This window comes from Cryptomeria japonica, chromosome 5 (assembly GCF_030272615.1).
Source record: "Cryptomeria japonica chromosome 5, Sugi_1.0, whole genome shotgun sequence".
Classification (NCBI taxonomy): Eukaryota; Viridiplantae; Streptophyta; class Pinopsida; order Cupressales; family Cupressaceae; genus Cryptomeria; species Cryptomeria japonica.
In genome coordinates this window covers 527405093-527425561 of record NC_081409.1, presented here as the reverse complement: position 1 = coordinate 527425561, position 20469 = coordinate 527405093, and the positions used below count along the sequence as shown (strand labels likewise).

At 38.3% G+C, this 20469-nt stretch overlaps 1 protein-coding gene across 3 annotated transcripts in view; it reads right to left on the bottom strand.

Moving 5' to 3' along the window:
- Positions 1 to 20469, bottom strand: part of LOC131069164 (NAD(P)H-quinone oxidoreductase subunit U, chloroplastic) — a 76015-nt gene that overhangs the window by 26346 nt on the left and 29200 nt on the right. For all 3 annotated transcript variants that reach the window (XR_009112116.2, XM_058004519.2, XM_058004518.2), the window contains exon 2: positions 12758 to 12819. Coding sequence is in view for 2 of the 3 variants with exons in the window: in XM_058004519.2 (XP_057860502.1) it covers positions 12758 to 12819 (62 nt within the window). In the remaining variant the exon portion in view is untranslated. The remainder of the gene's footprint in view (positions 1 to 12757; positions 12820 to 20469) is intronic.

The following is a 20469-nucleotide window of genomic DNA, read 5'->3' as shown; positions in this document are numbered from 1 at the left end:
GAAAGTTTTAGATTAAGCAAGTAGGGAAGGGCCTAGATCCCATACAGTAAACAACATCGCTAATCCATCAAAAAATAGCCACTAGCACAGAACTGTTAGAATCACACAAAGACCAACAATCAAACATACATAATCAAAAACATAAACGAAAAGTCCAGTAAGTAAACAACATCCGAACTAAACTACTAAAGACAATAGCTAATCGACTAATCATATAATAGGCATGCATGCCATTAAATTTCATAATAGAGTCTAACTATAATCATAACAGAGATATATAAACCTAAAACAAAACCCTTCGCAAAAAACTAGGGTAACCCAAATCCACGGACTACTTTTTCTGGCTTTTAATGAGAGCCCAATTCTTTTCCACGATTTATAGGTTAGTCTTCCAGTTTGCATCATCAGGACTGCAATCTTTGGAATCCTCCCCTTTCTGAGAGTTCGAGCCTGCATTCTTCTTGTGCTACTTCTTCAATTTTCTCTGGCCAGAGACACCCCCATAACCGCCTTCCTCATGATCCCATTTGTGATCAAAGTTAAGGAATTAACCGCATGCATCAAGAACTTTTTGTCTTCTTTAAGGCCCTCTGCCCTGGATTCAAGGTCCTTCATTCTAACCTGCAAGTCAGCAACTTGAGCTTTAAGGTTAGCCATCATTTCATTGTTTGTAGTAGAGGTAATTTCCATGGACTGAGTCTTCTCATCTATCCCCTGCTCCTCCATTATGTCCATATCTTGCATCCCAAAATCTACCTCCTTTTCATCTTCATCCTTCCAGACAACTGTGTCTTCATTAAATTCCTAAACAAAAAGTCTAACTAAAATCATAAAAGAGATATATAAACCTAAAACAAAACCCTTCGCAAAAAACTAGGGTAACCCAAAATCCACAGAATACTTTTTCTGGCTTTTAATGAGAGCCCAATTCTTTTCCACGATTTGTAGGTTAGTCTTCCTGTCTGCATCATTAGGACTGCAATCTTTGGGATCTTCCCCTTTCTGAGAGTTTGAGCCTGCATTCTTCTTGTACTACTTCAATTTTCTCTTGCCAGAGACCACCCCCATAACCGCCTTCCTCATGATCCCATTTGTGATCAAAGTAAGGGCATTAACCGCATGCATCAAGAACTTTTTGTCTTCTTTAAGGCCCTCCGCTCTGGATTCAAGGTCCTTCATTCTAACCTGCAAGTCAGCAACTTGAGCTTTAAGGTTAGCCATCATTTCATTGTTAGTAGTTGAGGTAATTTCCATGGACTGAGTCTTCTCATCTATCCCCTGCTCCTCCATTATGTCCATATCCTGCATCCCGAAATCTACCTCCTTTTCATCTTCATCCTTCCAGACAACTATGTCTTCATTAAATTCTTCCATTTCAATTTCATAGTGACTGCACTCCGACTCCTCACTGTTAACTGTAGGTCCCGGAGACAACTGAGATGGGGGGGGTGAATCAGTTGTCTAATAAATTCAAACCAAAAACTTATTAACCAACTTAATGCTTAATACCGGTAAGACAGTTAAGTATGTCGGTAAACAGTGTTAACAGAAAATTGCTATACCGATAAGAATTAATGCATGAAACATAAGCATAAAGTCATCCACAACACATGACACCAATATTTGTACGTGGAAACCCTGTAAGGGGAAAAACCACGGTGGGAAACCTTACCCACAATCAGATGATACTACTGCAGATAGTAAGTGTACAAAGAGGGGTTTGCACATGCAGAAAGGCCAACAACCTAGAGCTCATTGCTCAATCACAAATGGGAGTCGCACTGACTACAGTTGGATGGTTAAATCCAATGAGAATGTACTGCACAAAATAGCATCTTCATATGCTGGATTCAGTACCGGTGTAATGCTGATATGCTTCTACAAAAACCTAACTTCACCTTCAAATGATGTCTTCATGTATATCCCTGCTTGATCTCGCATATACCCTTCCTTAAAATCTTTTTCGCATTCCACACTTGATCTTACAAATAAGATCTTACATTTATACCATACCCTAAGACCAATTTTAGTAGGTCGGCTCTACAAGATATTACAATAAAAACATTTTACAAACAATACAATATCCGATGCAATAACCGATTGAACATGTCGGCTTAATGCATTTACAACAATAATAAATCATCTCCATAGCATGCCATGCTGATCTGGAGAAGATAAACCTGCCGGTGTAACCCTAGATAACCTAGACCTATTTGCCGGTAAAAGCAAATATGCAAATGAGAATATACCAATGATTATTACTTCAAAGTAAAGTGTCCACATGATGTCTTCGATGTTACCAAGTGTCTTCCATGTCAATGCAGGTACCGGTGAACATTATATCCTGCCGGTTAACCATATACCGGTAACTGTTTGCACAGTTTATTGTTTGCCGGTGAATGTTGCTAGATCTCCAAAGTAGGTGTATTTAGCAAGTGTTGACATCAATGACAAAACCATAGCAAAATACCAACATTAACATCATTCTCCGGGAGAAATTCTTTGATCTTTATGTCCTTCCCTTTAAGTCTAGTAGACCTTCTGCCTCCCTGGCTAATTTCTTGTTTAGCAGTATCTTGTTTATGAACCTCTTCTACAATAGGTTCGGTATCCATGTCATCCAAGTCAATTGTGACATTTTTGGATTTAGCAGCCTTGTCCGTCTTTCTGGTTTTGGAACCCCTAGGTTTAGGGCCATCAAACTTTCTTTTGTCAAGGGTCGGCTTAAGAAGTTCATCCTCCTCCTAAACCATACTAGGGTTACTTTCTTACCTTTTTTCTTCCCTAACAAACTAGGCTTCTCAAGGGAATGCACCTTACTTTCAGTCAGCTTGATAGTGATAGAGCTAGGAGGCTTCTTAAGGCTTTCACCTTGAGTAAGGAACCTACTACTCTTGGGGGTAAGACTGGACACATAGCTATGCAAGGCAAAGATGAGGCCTTGGTGTAATGGAGGATTAGCGCCTTTAACTTCAATATTAGCACACAGAGAAGTGTAAAGGAAGAACGGGATACTAATAAACTCTTTGTGTCTGATATGGTTTAAAATAGGAAAATGGTACCCATGTATGGAAGTGTAATGACCTTCTAAGGTAAAACAGTGCATAACATGATAGCTTACAAGGGAATAAGGGGAGGAAGAACTGACCTATCGTCGTATTTTTTCATGAATCACAATTTTTTCAGGGGAAAATTTGGCTGGCTCCACGATTCACAATTAATCAGGTATAATCGTGATTTTTTGCATATTATTGCTTATTTGCAAAATACAACTTGTGCTGATTGAAAAGGATCTATGGGTAGTTGTGATCGCAATAAAATCATAGGTTCCTAGTGAAGTGGGAAAGTGGAGTATTAAAGACTGAAAAGTGATATCTATAATTGGTCATGGGTTTTCAGATGTATATCCACATCACATAGATCTCTCCAAGACTTTGAAGCAAGCATGGGATGATCTCAATACAATGTTTCTATCACAAGCCTCGCACAAAGATGGCCCTAAAGTAGAATTTATTAGGACTAAAATGGAGGAAGGTAACAATATCAGTCATTAGATAAGTTTTGTTCCTTGATGAATCAACTTGCTGGGATAAATCCCAAGGCAGATAACAATGATGCTAAAGTTGTTTTATTAAATAGTATGCCTGCAAGACATGCCAGTATTGTGTTAGCAATCAATTTGAACATATTAACCTCAGCCTGGAAGATGTAAATTCTTTTTAAATAGATGAAGAAAATGGAGTCGACTCAATTAAGGAGGAAACAATATTATTTACGAAGAACAAGACTAATCATCAACAAGGACAAATCAGATCCACGCATTAAAGGATCAATTTGTGTGATTTTACTGCAAGGAAAAGGGTCTTATTGTGATTAATTGTGTTAAAAGAGAAAAGAACTGGTTAGATGGCAAGTTGAAGACAAACAAAGTATTGGTTACTAATGGGAGCGGTGCTAAGGATTCTGATTTTGCAGCACGACTGAGACTCCCCATGAGAGCAGTGAGGAGGAATGTAGGTATTGAATCGAATATCAGGTTTGTCCTTGTGAATAGATTTGTGTGTGCCCTTATTCACAAGGAGTTGTTTAGTGTCAACAAGATTCCCATTGAATATTTTTCTTTTGATGTGTCAAGTGGAGGCCCATCCCATGCTAAGTGTTAAGATTCTAGTTTATAATACAGTAAAGATCAGTAAGGCTCAGTCCAACTGATCATCTGTGGCTAGTTGCATGTGTCCCTAATTGCAAGGTGTTGCAGGCAACTGAGTGTGTCCCTATTCACAAAATTTGAAAGATGAATGGTAGAGAGTGTTGCCATTGGTAGCAAGGCCATTTTTGTTGAAGTGTAGTGAGGGCATTCCTGCTACTAATTGTCAACATGTTGAACTATGTTTATGTACTAGTTCACATATATGTATGCATTCTTTCCCATCCTCAAACTATGTTGCAATGAAGGAAGAGAGGAAGGGGAGGATAATGGTAAATAGTTTTAAGGAAATATTCTATTTAAACCTACATTAATAACACCCACGTATAATAGAATTTAGTGGAATTATTTGGAATTAATATAGATGAGAGATAGTTGAGATAAATAGGAATTTTTGAGGGTTTTTAGGATCAAGCTTATTATACATAACAATTCAGCTTTTGTATGAATACCCTTTGATTTGAATGAATATATTATCTTGATACGGGCTTATTCAAATCTAGGCCTTGTGCTCACTTCAAATTATTCAACTAAGGGAATGTTTTGCAATGGTAGAAATTAAATTTTAAAATCCTAAATCAAGAACTAACTACATAATTTAACTCTCAGGTAAAAACCTAGAATGGCAAGAGGAAGAGGAAGAGGAAGAGGAAGAGGAAGGGGTAATGGAAGACGTACTAGAAGTCAAAGGGAAGAAAACCATGAAGAAAACTATGAGGAAAACCATGAAGAAAACCATGAGGAAGACCATGAAGAGGATCGACACAATCCAAGAAATAACGAAGATGGGGTCCAAGCTACAATCGACCTTCTAACCGAACAAAGAGATAAAAATCAACTTCTTGGAACAATCAATGCAGGACCTTAGGGAAAGGCAGAATGACTTTGAAAATAGAAGTGGTACCGAAAATGGAAACCCTGGTAGCAATCAAGGGAATATGATGGGTAATAGAAAGGAAAATAACATATTGGAACTCTCCAAGGACTTAAAGAAAATCACCCCTCCTAAGTTCGATGGGAGGCAAATTGGTGAAGGGGCTGAGAATTGGCTAAATGAAATGGAAAAGTATTTTGAGCTAAGAGATTTTAGCAAAACAACCAAGGCTTTATGGGGTTCCTATCAACTCACAGGGGAGGTAGCCAGTTGGTGGACCAACACCAAGGAACAAAATGGGTATAGCAAGGATACGGTCACATGGGATCAATTTGTTCACCACTTCCGAGATAGGTGGCTCCCTCAATTGTTGTTTGATGAGAAGGTGACAGAATTCCATAATCTACGTCAAGGGCCCCTATCCGTTCAACAATATTGGGATAAGTTCGCCAAGTTGCTTAAGTATGTACCTATGTACCAGAAAGATGAAGAAGGCCAAGCAAGGAAGTTCATTTTGGGGTTAAATACCAACATAGGGGCAGAAGTTGACATGCATGGACCCAAAAACATGAATGAAGTACTTGAAAAGTCCCTAAGGCAAGAGAGGAAGATTCAAACACTAGCAGGACGGAACTATAATGGGAACCACTCATTTAAAAGGAAGCAAGAATTCAATGGAAACACTAATTTCAACAAGGGTCAGAGGAATAATTCTTCCAAAAGAAGACCACCTCCTAATCAATATCAAAGGAATGGAAATAATAATAATAATAACAGGGGCAATAATAATAGAGGCAACTATAACAGGAATGACTAGCAGAACAGGATAACTTATCCACCCAGGGCCAATGAAACAAGGAATGATCCCCCTAGAAATCAAGGTAGGAGGGGTCCTCTAGGTGGATGCTTCATGTGTGGGGAAAACCATTTTGCTAGAGAATGCCCTAGAATGCAAGGACAAATTAGGGCCAACCAACCCCAACAAGGGCCCCAACAAAGGATTCATGCAGCAGTTAGGAACCGAAGAGGAAGATACCAGAATGTTCCTGTGGAAACTACAGGTACACTATTTGAACAACCAATTTCAATTCTAATTGACACTAGATCATCTGAATGTTTCATCTCACCTGAATTAGTAAGCAAATATGCATTAAAAGTTAATCAAATGGAGTCATCATGGACGGTTCAATATGGGGATAAGGCAACTAGCGAAGTAACTAAGTGTTTGCCGAGGGCAAGGGTACAATTTCCTGAGTTTGAAACAAGGGTAGATCTCTATGTGGCACCCCTAGGATTATATGATGTAATTATTGGAATGAGTTGGTTAACAGACCATCAAGCTAATGTAGATTGCTATAACAAGATTGTTGAATGTTTGGATGATGGGGGGAAAAAGGTCAAAATCAAAGGAAAGTTTAAACCCATTAATATAGAAACCATCTCGGCCATGCAATTAAAGAAGGAAAGGAGAAGAGGAGGCTTAATCTATATGGTTGAAATTGATGAAGGAAAAGAGGAAAATTCAACAACCTTTGAAAATACCCCCTTCTTAAAAGAATTCAAGGATGTTTTTCCAGAAGAGTTACCCGGCTTACCTCCTAAAAGGAAGTTTGACTTTTCTATCGAAGTACTACCAAGAGCTGAACTAGTATCAAGGGCACCTTACCGAATGAACACAACTGAATTACAAGAGCTCAAAATGCAATTAGAGGAACTCTTAGCTAAGGGATTAATAAGGCCAAGTGTATCACCATGGGGAGCACCAGTCTTATTTGTTAAGAAGAAGGATGGAACCTTAAGGCTATGCATCGACTATAGGATGTTGAACAAGGTCACAATAAAGAATAGGTATCCCTTACCTCGCATAGAGGATCTTTTTGACCAAATGAAAGGAGCAGCAGTTTTCTCAAAGATAGACCTCCGGTCAGGGTACCATCAACTCAGAATTAAGGAGGAAGACATTCCGAAAATAGCCTTCAGGTCTAGATATGGACATTATGAATTCACAGTAGTTCCTTTTGGTGTAACCAACGCCCCAGCTGCATTTATGAACCTAATGAATAGTGTACTACATGACTACTTGGATAAATTTGTTTTGGTATTTCTGGATGACATATTGATTTACTCTAGAAATGAGGAGGAACATTTAGTACACCTACAAATTGTTTTGCAAAGGTTGAGAGAACATAAGTTATATGGGAAATTGTCCAAATGTGCCTTCTTTGAGGAAAAGATTCACTACCTTGGGCATATAGTACCAAAGGAAGGAATAGCAGTTGATCCAGATAAAATAAAGGCAATAGTAGAATGGCCAATCCCTAAAAACGTTTCAGAAGTAAGAAGTTTTATGGGGCTAGCAGGTTACTATAGGAGGTTTGTGGAAGGATTTTCTAAGATAGCAAACCCCATCACCTCATTACAAAGGAAGGGTAAAAGGTTTGTGTGGACAGAACAAAGTGATAAGGCATTCCAAATTTTGAAAGGGAAAATAACTTCAGCACCCATTCTAAAGGTACTAGATCCAAATGGACACTTCACAGTCGTAACCGATGCTTCTATTGAAGGGTTAGGAGGATTACTTGTCCAAGATGAAGGGGTAGTAGCTTACGAATCCAAAAAGCTAAAGACTCATGAAGTCAATTATGCACCCCACGACTTAGAGTTGGCAGCGATTGTGCATGCCCTACAAAAATGGAGACACTTCTTGCTAGGGAAGCCCTTTGAATTGAAGCCAGATAACCAAGGACTAAAGTACATCTTTACCCAACCCCACTTAAATGCCAAACAAAGAAGGTGGTTAGAGTTTCTAAGTGAATACGATTTTGAAATTGAATATATTAAGGGGAAGGAAAATAGGGTGGCAGATGCCTTAAGTAGAAGGAGACACTTGATGACTATAGCAACATTCAAAACTTCTTTCAAAAGGCAAGTAATGGATGAACAAGGACATGACCCATGGTATGAGCAAGTCAAATTGACTTTAGAATACGATCCAACCAATCCTAAGATCGAAGGGTATACATTAGATGAAGATGGTTTGCTCAGATACAATAATAGGATCTATATTCCTAATTCAAGGAACTTAAGGGAAGTAGTCTTGTCGAAGGCTCACAATGCCCCTTATTCAGGGCACCCAGGAGTTAACAAACTTTATGCAGATCTAAAGAAGTTATACTTTTGGCAAGGGATGAAGAATGACATTGTCAAGTATGTGGCTAAATGTTTGGAGTGTCAGAGAGTAAAGGCAGAACATAGACATCGAGCTGGATTGTTACAATTGCACGATGTACCTCAACACAAGTGGCAAGTTATTAGCATGGATTTTGTACAAGGGTTACCCATGTCACCTTCTAGGCATGATGCGATAATGGTGGTAATAGACAAACTCACTAAGGTGGCACACTTTATACCAGGGAATCTGACGGATGATGCACCTACCTTGGCTAGGCGCTTTGTTAAGGAAATATTTAGGTTGCATGGAATACCAGAGAAAATCATATCAGATAGAGATGCTAGATTCACTTCAAGGTTTTGGACCACTCTTCAATCAGCTCTAGGAACTCAACTAAATTTTAGCACCGCATACCATCCTGAGACCGACGGTCAGACAGAAAGGACAAATCAGATTATGGAAGACCTACTTCGCATGTATTGCATGGACCAATAGAGGAAATGGGAAGAGTACCTACCTTTGGTAGAGTTTGCTTACAATAATACATATCAAACCTCTTTGGGAATGGCACCTTTCGAAGCTTTGTATGGTAGACCATGTCGAACACCTTTGAGTTGGGATAGTCTTGAAGAAAGAGTAATTGTTGGACCAAATATGTTGAAGGAGATGGAAAGGAAAACAAAGGAAATTAGGCAAAGATTGAAGGAAGCCTCAGATAGGCAAAAAAGTTATGCAGACAAAATCAGAACACCAAGGGAGTTTGAGGTAGGAGAGAAAGTCTTCCTAAGGGTTAGGCCACACAAGAGTTCCATAAGATTTGGGAAGAAGACTAAGCTTGCACCTCGTTATGTTGGGCCCTTTGAAATATTGGGAAGGATTAATCCAATTGCATACCGGTTGGCCTTACCTCCCCAGTTGAGCCGAATCCATGATGTCTTCCATGTATCTCTTCTTAAGAAATATGTACCTGATGAGAAACACATTTTGAATTGGGATGCTTTACAGGTCTAGGAAATGGGAGGAATAATGATAGAGCCATTCAGAATCTTGGAGAGGCACCAGTGCCAGTTGCGCAACAGAGAGGTTGATCAGTGCAAAGTGCAATGGGACCAGTATGATGAAAAGAATGCCACGTGGGAAGATACTAAGGAGATGCAACAGTTGTTTCCTTATTTGTTTTAATCATGAACTATAGACTCTTTTGGATGCATTCAATAAGTGCATCGGGACGATGCACAAATTAAGGGGGGGAGGATGTCACAACCCTCCTTTATCACTTTTGGATTTAAAATACAAACTCTATTATATTTTTTTGGATAAGCTATTTAAATGATTGAATGAATATTATAAAAAGGATAAAATCAGTTTACATCAAACCATAGATTAGAAAATAGAACTACATACTTTACGCCTTGATCCCGTGCCGAAGCGGGTATGTAGGCAGTCTTGGGACGGAGTTGTCCCTCGTACTCAGGTGTTCGTGGGTGGGGTCTAGGATTGGTAAAGAAAGGTTGAGTAAGAATCCCATTTTGAAAGATAAGATAATTAAATTGGAAAAAGTAATTCAATGCATACTCGGAAGGAATCCCGTATGGATTTGCTTGATTTCCTGAGGCTTTAAGCCAAATTCCGAGGCGGAATTCAAGCTTGTATTATGTTATTAATTACTCCTAAGGACGGCGACCTCGGTGCACTTCTGTTAGAAGAGTGTAGTACTTAGTGAGTGACTCAGGACCCGAATGGTCTCGATGAGTCTAAGTCTCTGGCCAGAGCACCTCCTATCCCGATTGGATAGATGCCTACCCCGTATGGGTAGATGCCTATCCCGTATTGGATAGATGAAATCTTATGTCCCGTATGGACAAATGCCTAACCCGTATGGTTAGATTCTCATCCCGGATGGATGAATGCCTAATCCAAATGGATGGATGCCCAGAGTATGCAATTGAATAAAACATAATGATTAAATTAAACACACAAAAAAAAAGAATACTCAATTTTGTTGAGTTAATTATGGTGGGTTACTACATAACATTTAAGACCTATAAAAATCAAGAACATTAATAATGAGGTTGGCAATTGTTGATCCCTCTAGCAACAACACTGTCTGACCAAACTTGTATATCTAATCTAGGCACAAAATCTCTTACAAGACAACCCAATCAATGTCTGGAAGTAAGAGGTTATTTGTCTAGAGCTGTTAATTTGGGTGGATATCAAACAAAGGATATTTTATCTAGGTTAGAGCATTTACCAAAGAAAAAGGCTAAACATTTCTCATCTTTCCTGAACACTCATCACTGGGAATCCCTGCAAGTGTCTGAACAGCCGGTTGTACTTTCCAAGGACAACAAGTGGAGAGAGTATCTGAAGATTTATCTTTGATCCAAGCTCTCAAAGACAAAGTTTGAAAATGTCCTACTCTAGTGCGACATGATCTCCTGATTTCATGTGAACTTGATGGGAGCAAACTTGAAACTGGGCAAAAGAGTATCTTAAACAACAATGAAGCATGCCTAATATGCACAAGTGCAGAATAGGCCACCTTGAAAATGAATATACGACTAAAACTAATGCAGAGGAATAGGAGCTAAAAGCTCCTTTATCTCTGTTCATATCATCTTCAGATGTCCTTTGTCGATCTCCCTGTGGATGCTTCAATTAATTCCATGTTCACGAAGATTAGGACCGTCACTGAATAGTTCTAAACAGTAGGCAACCCCCTTAGAGTCAATATCAAGGACCTGAAGAAGATATGTAATCTTGTCATGCCAGCAAGATTTGAAAACCTTTCCCAAAAGCTACAGAAGGAATTGAATGGCTTGTTATAGGTTAAACAGTTGAACCTTGTGAATAATGGTGAAACACCAAGAGATCAACAATGTAAGTAGGAAATAGGTCCCAAACTAAAGCTATTGTAAACTTCAAATGAAGTCATGAAGAGTTAGATAGAAACTAAACAAAGTTCAACCAAATCTCTTGAGTGTTCATCTACATAGAGAAAGAGGTTGAACAATGGCTATCAAGTAAAACTTCAATTTCTAATAGATAAGCCAACAGACTAATCAAGCGAATCTTAACAAATTGATGTAAGTAGCTTGGATAGCTCTAGCCATTTGTAACCACTTGAAAAAGTTCAAGAGTTTATCACATGAGAATGATTCACCATTTCCGATTTTAATGGAGAACAATTAATCATAATGGGTTAAAACAAAGAAGATCCTACACAGTAAACTCTTGGACTTCTTCCAATCCTTCCACAAAATTTGGTTTGCAGTTTCATCTGTTTATTAAAAATGGACATCCATTGAGTATGTAAGTGAATCCAAACAAATTTGTGACATATCTTTGCTGCTTATTGCTAAACATTTTAAGCATTGACTTATCCTGTAATACCCTTACATTTGAGGATAACTTATATTCCTGAGATTTATTGAAGGCAATTACAAGATAGAGAAAAAACAACGAATAGAGGATAAGTCATCAATCTCAAAGGGAGAAAGAAATGAAAATTGATCTTTGGAAGGTAAAGATATTAAAAAAAAAATTAATTTTAGACCATCATAACACATTTTGCAAGAGGTCAAAATAAAATTCTTTCAGATTGTCAATAAGTTTAGTAACAGATTAGGGTCTATTTTCCCAAAGAGCCACCATGGAAATAAATACATTGTTGAAACTTGAAAGTGAAACTATCACCTGCACTTGTCAATGATTTAGTATGCCCCATGTGATGCATATAGTGAATGTTTCAGGTTGGACTCTCAATTATTTTCAAAAGCTACAGTTGAGAAAATTAGTCTAAAAGGTAACGACTTCCTTAAGGAAACTTTCTTGGAATTTTGACCAACTTGAGAACTAGGAAAGGTGGCACCTTGCTTTTGGAGGTGTAAACATGTTTCAAGATGTTTCATTGTTGTCATGATAGTTGAAACAAATTGATATATTTTAGATAGAAATGGCTGCTATAAGAAGGCTGATAGGGAAGATTCAATTATGGATCACATTTTATAGAATACTATATACTATGTTGACAGAATTTCATATAAAGTTTAAAAAAATGTATAATATTTAATTTGAAGAAAAGCTTCAGAAACTCCTTGAGGTAATTTAGAAAATTCCCCTTTGTTGATCATTTTTTTATTAACAGATTTCAAGCTGAAGGTGGCTTCTTCTATGATGTTCAACACTAGATGTTGCATATTTTCTCATTAATATATTTCTAGAAAATATGTGATTTCAAGTATTGAACATATTTAGATTGTGCCACCTTCAGCTTTAAAGCTGTTAACAAAAGAATGGTCAACTGGGGGAAATTTTCACACGGGGAAATTTTCACACACTGTTATGCTTGAACTTCAATTAATTTTAGGAAATTATAAAGCAATATCTACAGGATGCATACAATGAGAATGTTCTTGGGTATATATTCCACTTCTTCAATTGAGTATAAGCTGATCCTAGATTTCAAACTCAATATCTCCACATGATTAAAACACCATACCTCAGCAAATGAGCAGCCACGAGGAATTCCTAGCCGAGCATAATGATCTACACTCACACACTCTGCACACTAGAACAATCATTTAACAATTAGGTTCAGTAATTACGGAAATTTATCACTATACACAATAATTTTTGGTAATCCTGCAAAATTTATAGGTTACACAAATCAAATTCGGTATTACAAAATAAAATCCTCCTCAAAGTCAATTCTCAGTAAAATCTTCTCCAGTCATAATGGCCTAAAATTCTCTTAATTACATGTTTTTGATTACCGGGCCTATAGTGCAATAAACATTACAAAAATTGTATAACTAACTTAATACACCTGAATTTATAAACAACACACCACACTAAAATACTAAATTTTATTGACAAAATAAAACTGGAAATAATAATAACAGCATGCTATTACATCAAACCTATAACATATATGATGACCTACAAACAAATTCTCCAAGACTGATTGACTATGTACTATGCATAGTTATCATAGTTGAACTACTCGCGACTCGGCTCGACTCGCCAAGCCCTTGAGAAAAAAACTCGGCGAAAACTCGAGAAAAACTCGGCAAAAAACTCGGCAACGTAAAAACACGCTTAATTTTAATAAAAAATGCATTTTTTTTGCAAAATTTAATGAGAAGATGCATCCAATGAGTCAATAAATGATAACACAAAAGAAACAAGCTCATTCTAGATATATTTAAATGCAAAGTGCCTACAAAATCGCATCCTCATGAGAAATGCTGATGGCTGGAAGCAAAATAGTAAATAGTTTTTGTAAAACCAAAAGTAAATACAACTTCCTCTTCCCAACTCTAGCTAAAACTAGTTTCAAACTTTCATCATATTTGAAATTTCATCATTCATACTCATAGTTTCAAACTTTCATCATATTTGAAATTTCATCATTCATACTCATAGTTTCAAACTTTCAACTCTAAAATGTATAATACCAGGATTTCTTCAATGCTAATTATGTTGTTATATGGAGCCTAATCAGACTCGGAGGTTAAATTTTCCCTACTTCCATCAGCGCAATTTCCCCCTATATTTTTTGACGGGGGTTTGGGGGCAGCGCCCCCAAGTTGGGGTCAAGGGGCATCGCCGAAGGATCCTGAAATTTGACTAAGTCTGGAAAATTGAAGAATCCTCCAAAAACTAGATTTTGTATTATAACTCCTGGAGGTTCGAAACCACTCTCAAACATCCCGACAGTATATATGGAATATAACTTAAAGTAGGAAATGTCTCTTGTACTTAAATGTTATATTCCATATATGCATCTGTTGACGTGTATTTTGTACACAGCCAAACACAGAATAAAATACCTAAAGGGTACCTTATCCTCTCTTGAATAAAGTCTCCGAATGCTAAAGATGTCGCGAAAAGGATCAATCGGGATGACTTCAAGGTTCTTTGTTGTAGGATCTCTACGTGTGGATAAGCACCAGTGGTATGATGTGATTTGCTGGAATCACAAGGGGACTTACACTTGATGACTTGAACGTTTGATTAGCTGTGAATATTGCTGGAACACAAAATTTTACTAACTAACTGGAAGACAAACAAATGGCAAAAGATGCAAGGTTCAGGAAGTCTACTCTACTACCTAGAATGCGAGGAGATGGATGAATGACTAGGTGGAGTCCTATTGGGCTAGGTCTCACCATTAGGCTGAACAATTCAACACCAACTCAGTGCGATCTTCTAAGGGATGCTTCCAATATGTTTAAATCGTACATCATCTGACAATGATCACCATTCAAGAAAATGCATGAAACAATAGACATGTAACGACTTATGATTAAGCTCATTTCATTCCAGTTGACCACACAAGGCGTCCTTACAATCAGTAAGAGGCTAGTGGTATGGATTAAATGGATTCCACACAGGTGCATTCAACAATTTCCTTCATTCGATCTAATCATCTACCATCTAGAATTGAAGATTCAACAAGAAACCATGCATATTGCAAGAAACGACACACTTCACCATTACTTCAATGAAAATGGAGTTTGTTTACAATCAATGGCAACAATTTCTTGCCTTGTCCTCCTATTCTACTCTAATTGCTACTCTATCAACTGACTAACCACCTTCTAACTACTCTCTATCTATCTTCTATTATTAATTCTCTTTCTATTATTCCTTTCACAAATGAAGAGTCGGGGCTTATATAATGCCCACAATACAATTCGATGGCTAAGATCAATTTGAGATCAATGGCCAAGATTCAATAATGAAAACCCTAATTAGGGTTTGTTACAACCATTACATAACATTTAATGCTTGACCAATGATAAAATTACATCTTTAGGACACATGTCTTCTCTGGAAAAATCGACCAATGGATTGCTGGGGTAGGTACATCGAAGTTTGTGCCACCTCCCATGAGTTAGGTACATTGAATCTGGACATGCTGAGGTGGACCAATCCGACTGGAGAAGTGATGACTGGGATGCCACCTCGTCCGACACTTGGTTGATGCCAATTTGATGTTGCTGAGAAGCTAGCTTTAATTAACTCTTCTGAAACTATCTGCTTCTTCAACGAACCCTTGCTCTAACTTCTTTTGTCTTTGATGTGCAGGATGATTGATGCACCTCGCCTTGAAATGCTGGATTGGAAGAAGTCATTCCTGATGATGCTTGACCGAGGAAGGCCGTCCTTGTCGATGCTAGGCTGGAGGAGGTCGCCCTTATCCTTGCTTGATCATCTTGGAGAGAGTCGGGCGACTAGTAGATGCTCCTGCCTTTGGAGTCGCCATCTTGACACCTACACAACATTTCACAATTAGTATTATATCTTGAAGTGTAGAAATTAGACTTAAAAGGAAGATTTAAGATTTTAATTAGGAAACTTCATGATAAATCTTGAGTTATCATTTCCTAATTAACCATGTAATACTTAGATTTTTCCAAAACAAATGTCCAAAAATCAAACCTTAAACAAGGGTGTCAAGATGATTTTGCCATACCTCCTCTTGAGTATTAAACTCTAAGAAATGATGCAAGAAAAATGAATTTCGCTAGGCAAAGTTTAAATCATAGCCTCCTCTTGGATGAATCACGCCTCCATTAACCTCCAACACTTAGCAAACTTCGCCTCCAATCTTCTGGATTTCGCTCCTCAAATTGCTCCTCAATTAGTAGAATTTCGCCTCCAACATGCTATATTTCGCTCCTCCAATTCGCACTTCAACTTTGCACTTGAAAAAGGATGAATGAATGATTAAAACTTGAACAAAGCATCTCCTATTATATAGAGCGCTCACCCCTTTGCTTCCTCTAGGCTGACTTGGCAAAAAAGGAGGTAAAAAATAAGTTAAATCTCAAAAAAGGGGGCCGACCTGGCTAATAAAAACAAAATAAGGCCTTGAGCGCTTTATTAAAAATTAATTTTAAATGCCTCCAAATAAATTTCAATTTTCTAAGGCTTAAAATCAATTTATTAAATGCCAAAATGCTTTAATTTAATGCTAATTTAATTTTAATTTTCCAAATGCCTCAAAATTAGCAATTCTGGCGATCAAATGCAATTTGGAGAATATTAATTTTCAAAACAAGGCTTGATTAAACTCCATGATGATTTCTCCCTGGACCCTCTCTGAGGATCAGGAGCGATTTTCTAATTTTAGCCTTGAATACTTCACATCTTGACTTGAAAATCTCCTGGAGGGTAAATTGATATCCAGTTAATGTGTTGCACTTCAAATTTGACATTTTGCATGAGGAAAAATAGGTGGAAATGTCAATTTCGTCCTGGACCCTCAGCAAGGGTCAGGAGCGATTTTTTGCAAATTGGGCTTAATTCTCCATCATTTTTCATTAAAAATTTGTTCGCCATTAAGCAACATCCTTCCTTTATCCACTCCATCCAAATTTGCTTCGTTGTTGTAAGGAAAAATGAGGATTTCCAACATTTTCGCTCTGAGCCCTCTCTGAGGGTCAGGAGCGATTTTTCACTTTCTGACCAAAATCATCAAGTTTCAAAATCAAAACATCATTCATCATGCTTTTGGAGGTCTCTTCACCTTAGCCTAACCTTGCCTTAGCACCCTTTTGAAGAAAACATGCAGTTTTTGTGATTTTCGCCCTGGGCCTTCAGAGAGGGTCAGGAGCGACTTTTTGGTTTTAGGCATATTTCTTCATCTTTTGGACTCCAAATTGCCTCTAAGGCATAAAACATCACATCCTCTTCCTATCCACACAAGATTTTGTCTCAATTCCACAAACAAAGGAGAGAAACCTGGAAAATCGCTATGGGCCCTCTCTGAGGGTCAGGAGCGATTTTTTGATTTTGGGTTGATTTCCTCTTTTGTTGATCATCCAAATTATATTCAACGGGTAGAACATGCTTTCCCTCATCCCTTCCAATCATAAAAATCATTTTGATCTTGCAAGAATAGTGCACTTTTGAAAATCTCGCTCTGGACCCTCTCTGAGGGTCAGGAGCGATTTTTGCTACCTGGACCAAAATGCTTCACTTTTCATCACGAAATTTCTTTGCCAAGGAAAATGTCGCCTTGCTTCATGCTATGAATAAGTTCTCATGTCCAAGAAAGGTCAAAAAATGTGCACATAAAGAAAATCGCTCTGGACCCTCAGCAAGGGTCAGGAGCGATTTTACCTTTCCTGGGCGAAACTCCTTCATCTCATCATCTTCAGTCAAGTCTGGATACTTTATCATGCTCATTTCATCCTTCATCATGCCTTTGACATCTCGAATCGACCAAATAAGGCTAGCAATGACCTCTATAAGATTCTTCGCCCTGGGCCCTCTCTGAGGGTCAAGAGCGATTTTCCTATTTTCATCAAGGTCCTCCATCACTTCAAGTCAAAACTTCTTTACGTGGGTGGAGAAAGTCACTCATTTCCCTTTCATGCTCAAAACTTAGTCTCTTTTCATTGCAAAATGAAGGAAATCAAAATCTCGCCCTGGGCCCTCTCTGAGGGTCAGGAGCGATTTTTCCTTTAGTCTCCAAAATTCATCAATTTTCATGCCTTCAAATCTTCAATTGCACCAAGTGACGTCCAATCTTCCTTCTGGGAGACCCTGCACAAAACAAGTTAGCCAAAATTAGTGAAAAATAAGCCCCAATAAGATTTTCGCTTTGGACCCTCAGCAAGGGTCAGGAGCGACTTTTACAATCTAGGCTAAACTGCTCAATCTTCAAGTTTCAAATCACTTCACAAGGCAAGGTAAGATCGTTTTCAAGGCCAGGAAAAAGGTTTCAAGTTCAATCAAGGTGGCAAACGAAGTTTATAATGAATTTCGCTCTGGACCCTCAGCAAGGGTTAGGAGCGAGATTCGCTTTGGACCTCCTGAGAGGGTCAGGAGCGAAATTCGCTTCGGACCCTCAGGAAGGGTTAGGAGCGAAATTTGACTTTTTGAACTCTCCATCAAGATAATTTTTATGGAATATAACATTTAAGTATAAGTTCTTCTTTCTTATACTTTAAGTTATATTCCATATATACTTTCAGGATGTTTGAGAGTGGTTTCAGACCTCCAGGAGTTATATTGCAAAATCTAGTTTTTGGAGGTTTTTCAGTTTCCAGACTTGGTCAAATTTTAGGATCAGGACATTCCAGACTTAGCCAAATTTCAGGATCAGGACTTTCAGACTTAGCCAAATTCAGGATCAGGACATCACTCCAGCAGGACCTGCTATCCAGGTGATCCCCTTGGCGACACTCAAAATGCAAAGGCTAACTAACAAAACCCTGAAAGACCTAGAAAACAAACCCTAGAAAGCAAAAAGCAGGGGTCCCCATTTGCAATGGGGCGATGTGTGAAATGGTCACAACAGAATCCTGATGGACAAACCAAAAAACTCGGCGATTACTTGAGGGCATAGTGGGCTCTCGGCGTGGCCCTTCCAAGTGAGTTTCCCCCTTCTCAGCCCAAAACCATATCAAAAAACAAAAAATGCATGTATTTTTTGCCATTTTCAGCCGTTATGCTAACACAAGCGAGTTTTTCTTTAAAACTCGGCGAGTTTTCCTGGCGAGTAGAAGTCATTACTACTCACCAGGTCCAAAAACTCGGCGAGTTTTTGTCACTCGCCGAGTTTTCGGTGAGTGTGCCATCTATTTAGTTATGATAGACCACCAAACACTCGCCAAAATTGAAGAAACAAAATATCTTCAGCACAATTGCAGCCCCTAGATGAGATTGCCAAGGGGAGCAAAGGGTCCTCTAATATCAAGATTCAAGAGATTTCATCCTCAAATCAGCTACAAAACACTAATGCAAAAATATTAAAGTAGAAAGGGAAGCATTTCTAATAGTCAAACACCTCATTTTATGGCACAAAGGAGGGCCCGAATCCCAGTGCACCCATAATTTGACTACATTCCCAGAATAGAAAATGCTATTCAAGTCGAAATGCCACCATAACTGAACGCCCCCACTTTGACAGCATCAATACCCTCTTTGAAAAGTTAATTTGTAAGTCCCATAATGCACTATCAGAAATCAACAAATTTAAAGAGGAAATGCTATATATCCCCCCTTTAAAGAGACTTTTTCTAGAGAATATCAAGAAAGTTGAAGGAATGGGCTTATGGGACAAGATGAATTAATGGAATAGGGACATTACAAGTTCACCCTTCCTAAGATTGCTTGGCCACAAGAAATGTAGTGTTGGATGTCCAAATAGCTCGTCGCTCCCAAGTAGCATCGGTTGCAGGCAAGTCCTTCCAATAGACCAACTACTATTTGACAATCAAATCCCTTAATTTCTTCTCTTATATGTTAATGACGACATCCAACATCAAATTAAGTTCCCCCCCCCTCATCTAAGGGTTGTAGAACAACTAATGGAGTAATCTATTGGCCCAACACCCTTTTGAGGTAAGATACATGGAAAAAATTGTGACTCCAGCTACCTACTAACAACACCAAATCATAGACCACTTCACCCACAATCCTCAAACTATGTACGATCCATAAAAGTGGGATATGAGGTTTTCAGCCCCTCCTTTCTTAATGGAGGTCTGCCTATAAGGTTGTTGGTGTAAGAAAACTATATTGCCAACCTAGAATGATCTCTCAAAAGAATGTTAATCAATGTAGAGCTTTTGTTCTTTTTGGGCCTAGTACAAATGATCTTTAAGTGACCTCAAAATGTCTTGTCTATGTTCTACCAAGTCACTAGTTGTTGGTATCCTACCATCAATAAATACCAAATTAGTGAAATTCAATGCATTATATCCATACCATAGTTTGAAAACCCGGCTAGGACTCGCCAGGACTCGTGGGGCTCGCGAGTCCATTGGCTTGTCAAGTCGACTTGCCACGGACTTGCGAGCCACATCCTATCGAGTCACCCCAAAGAACGCCAAAGTTTTCCTTACCTAGGACTCTTGCGCCTACCTGGAAACGTCCATATGGCTAAAAAAGACATTTTTTTGGTTTTTTTTCATTTCATTTTGTTGTTTGTTGCCCCTCAAACCCATTAGGGTCTCCACTCCCAAACCCCCACGACTTATTGAGTGTGAATTATGAAATTTCAAATATTAAGTGTTTAAAGGTCATATGACATGTGCAATGTTTGAATTATGACAAATTGATAGTCAAAAATGCATTAATTTATTTTTGCTTTTTGTAAAACTATTTTTTTTGGTCGAATTTGTGTCGAGTCTCGAGTTCAAATCGTATTTTGGGCTGCCGAGTACGCATCGAGCCCGAGTTTTCAAACTT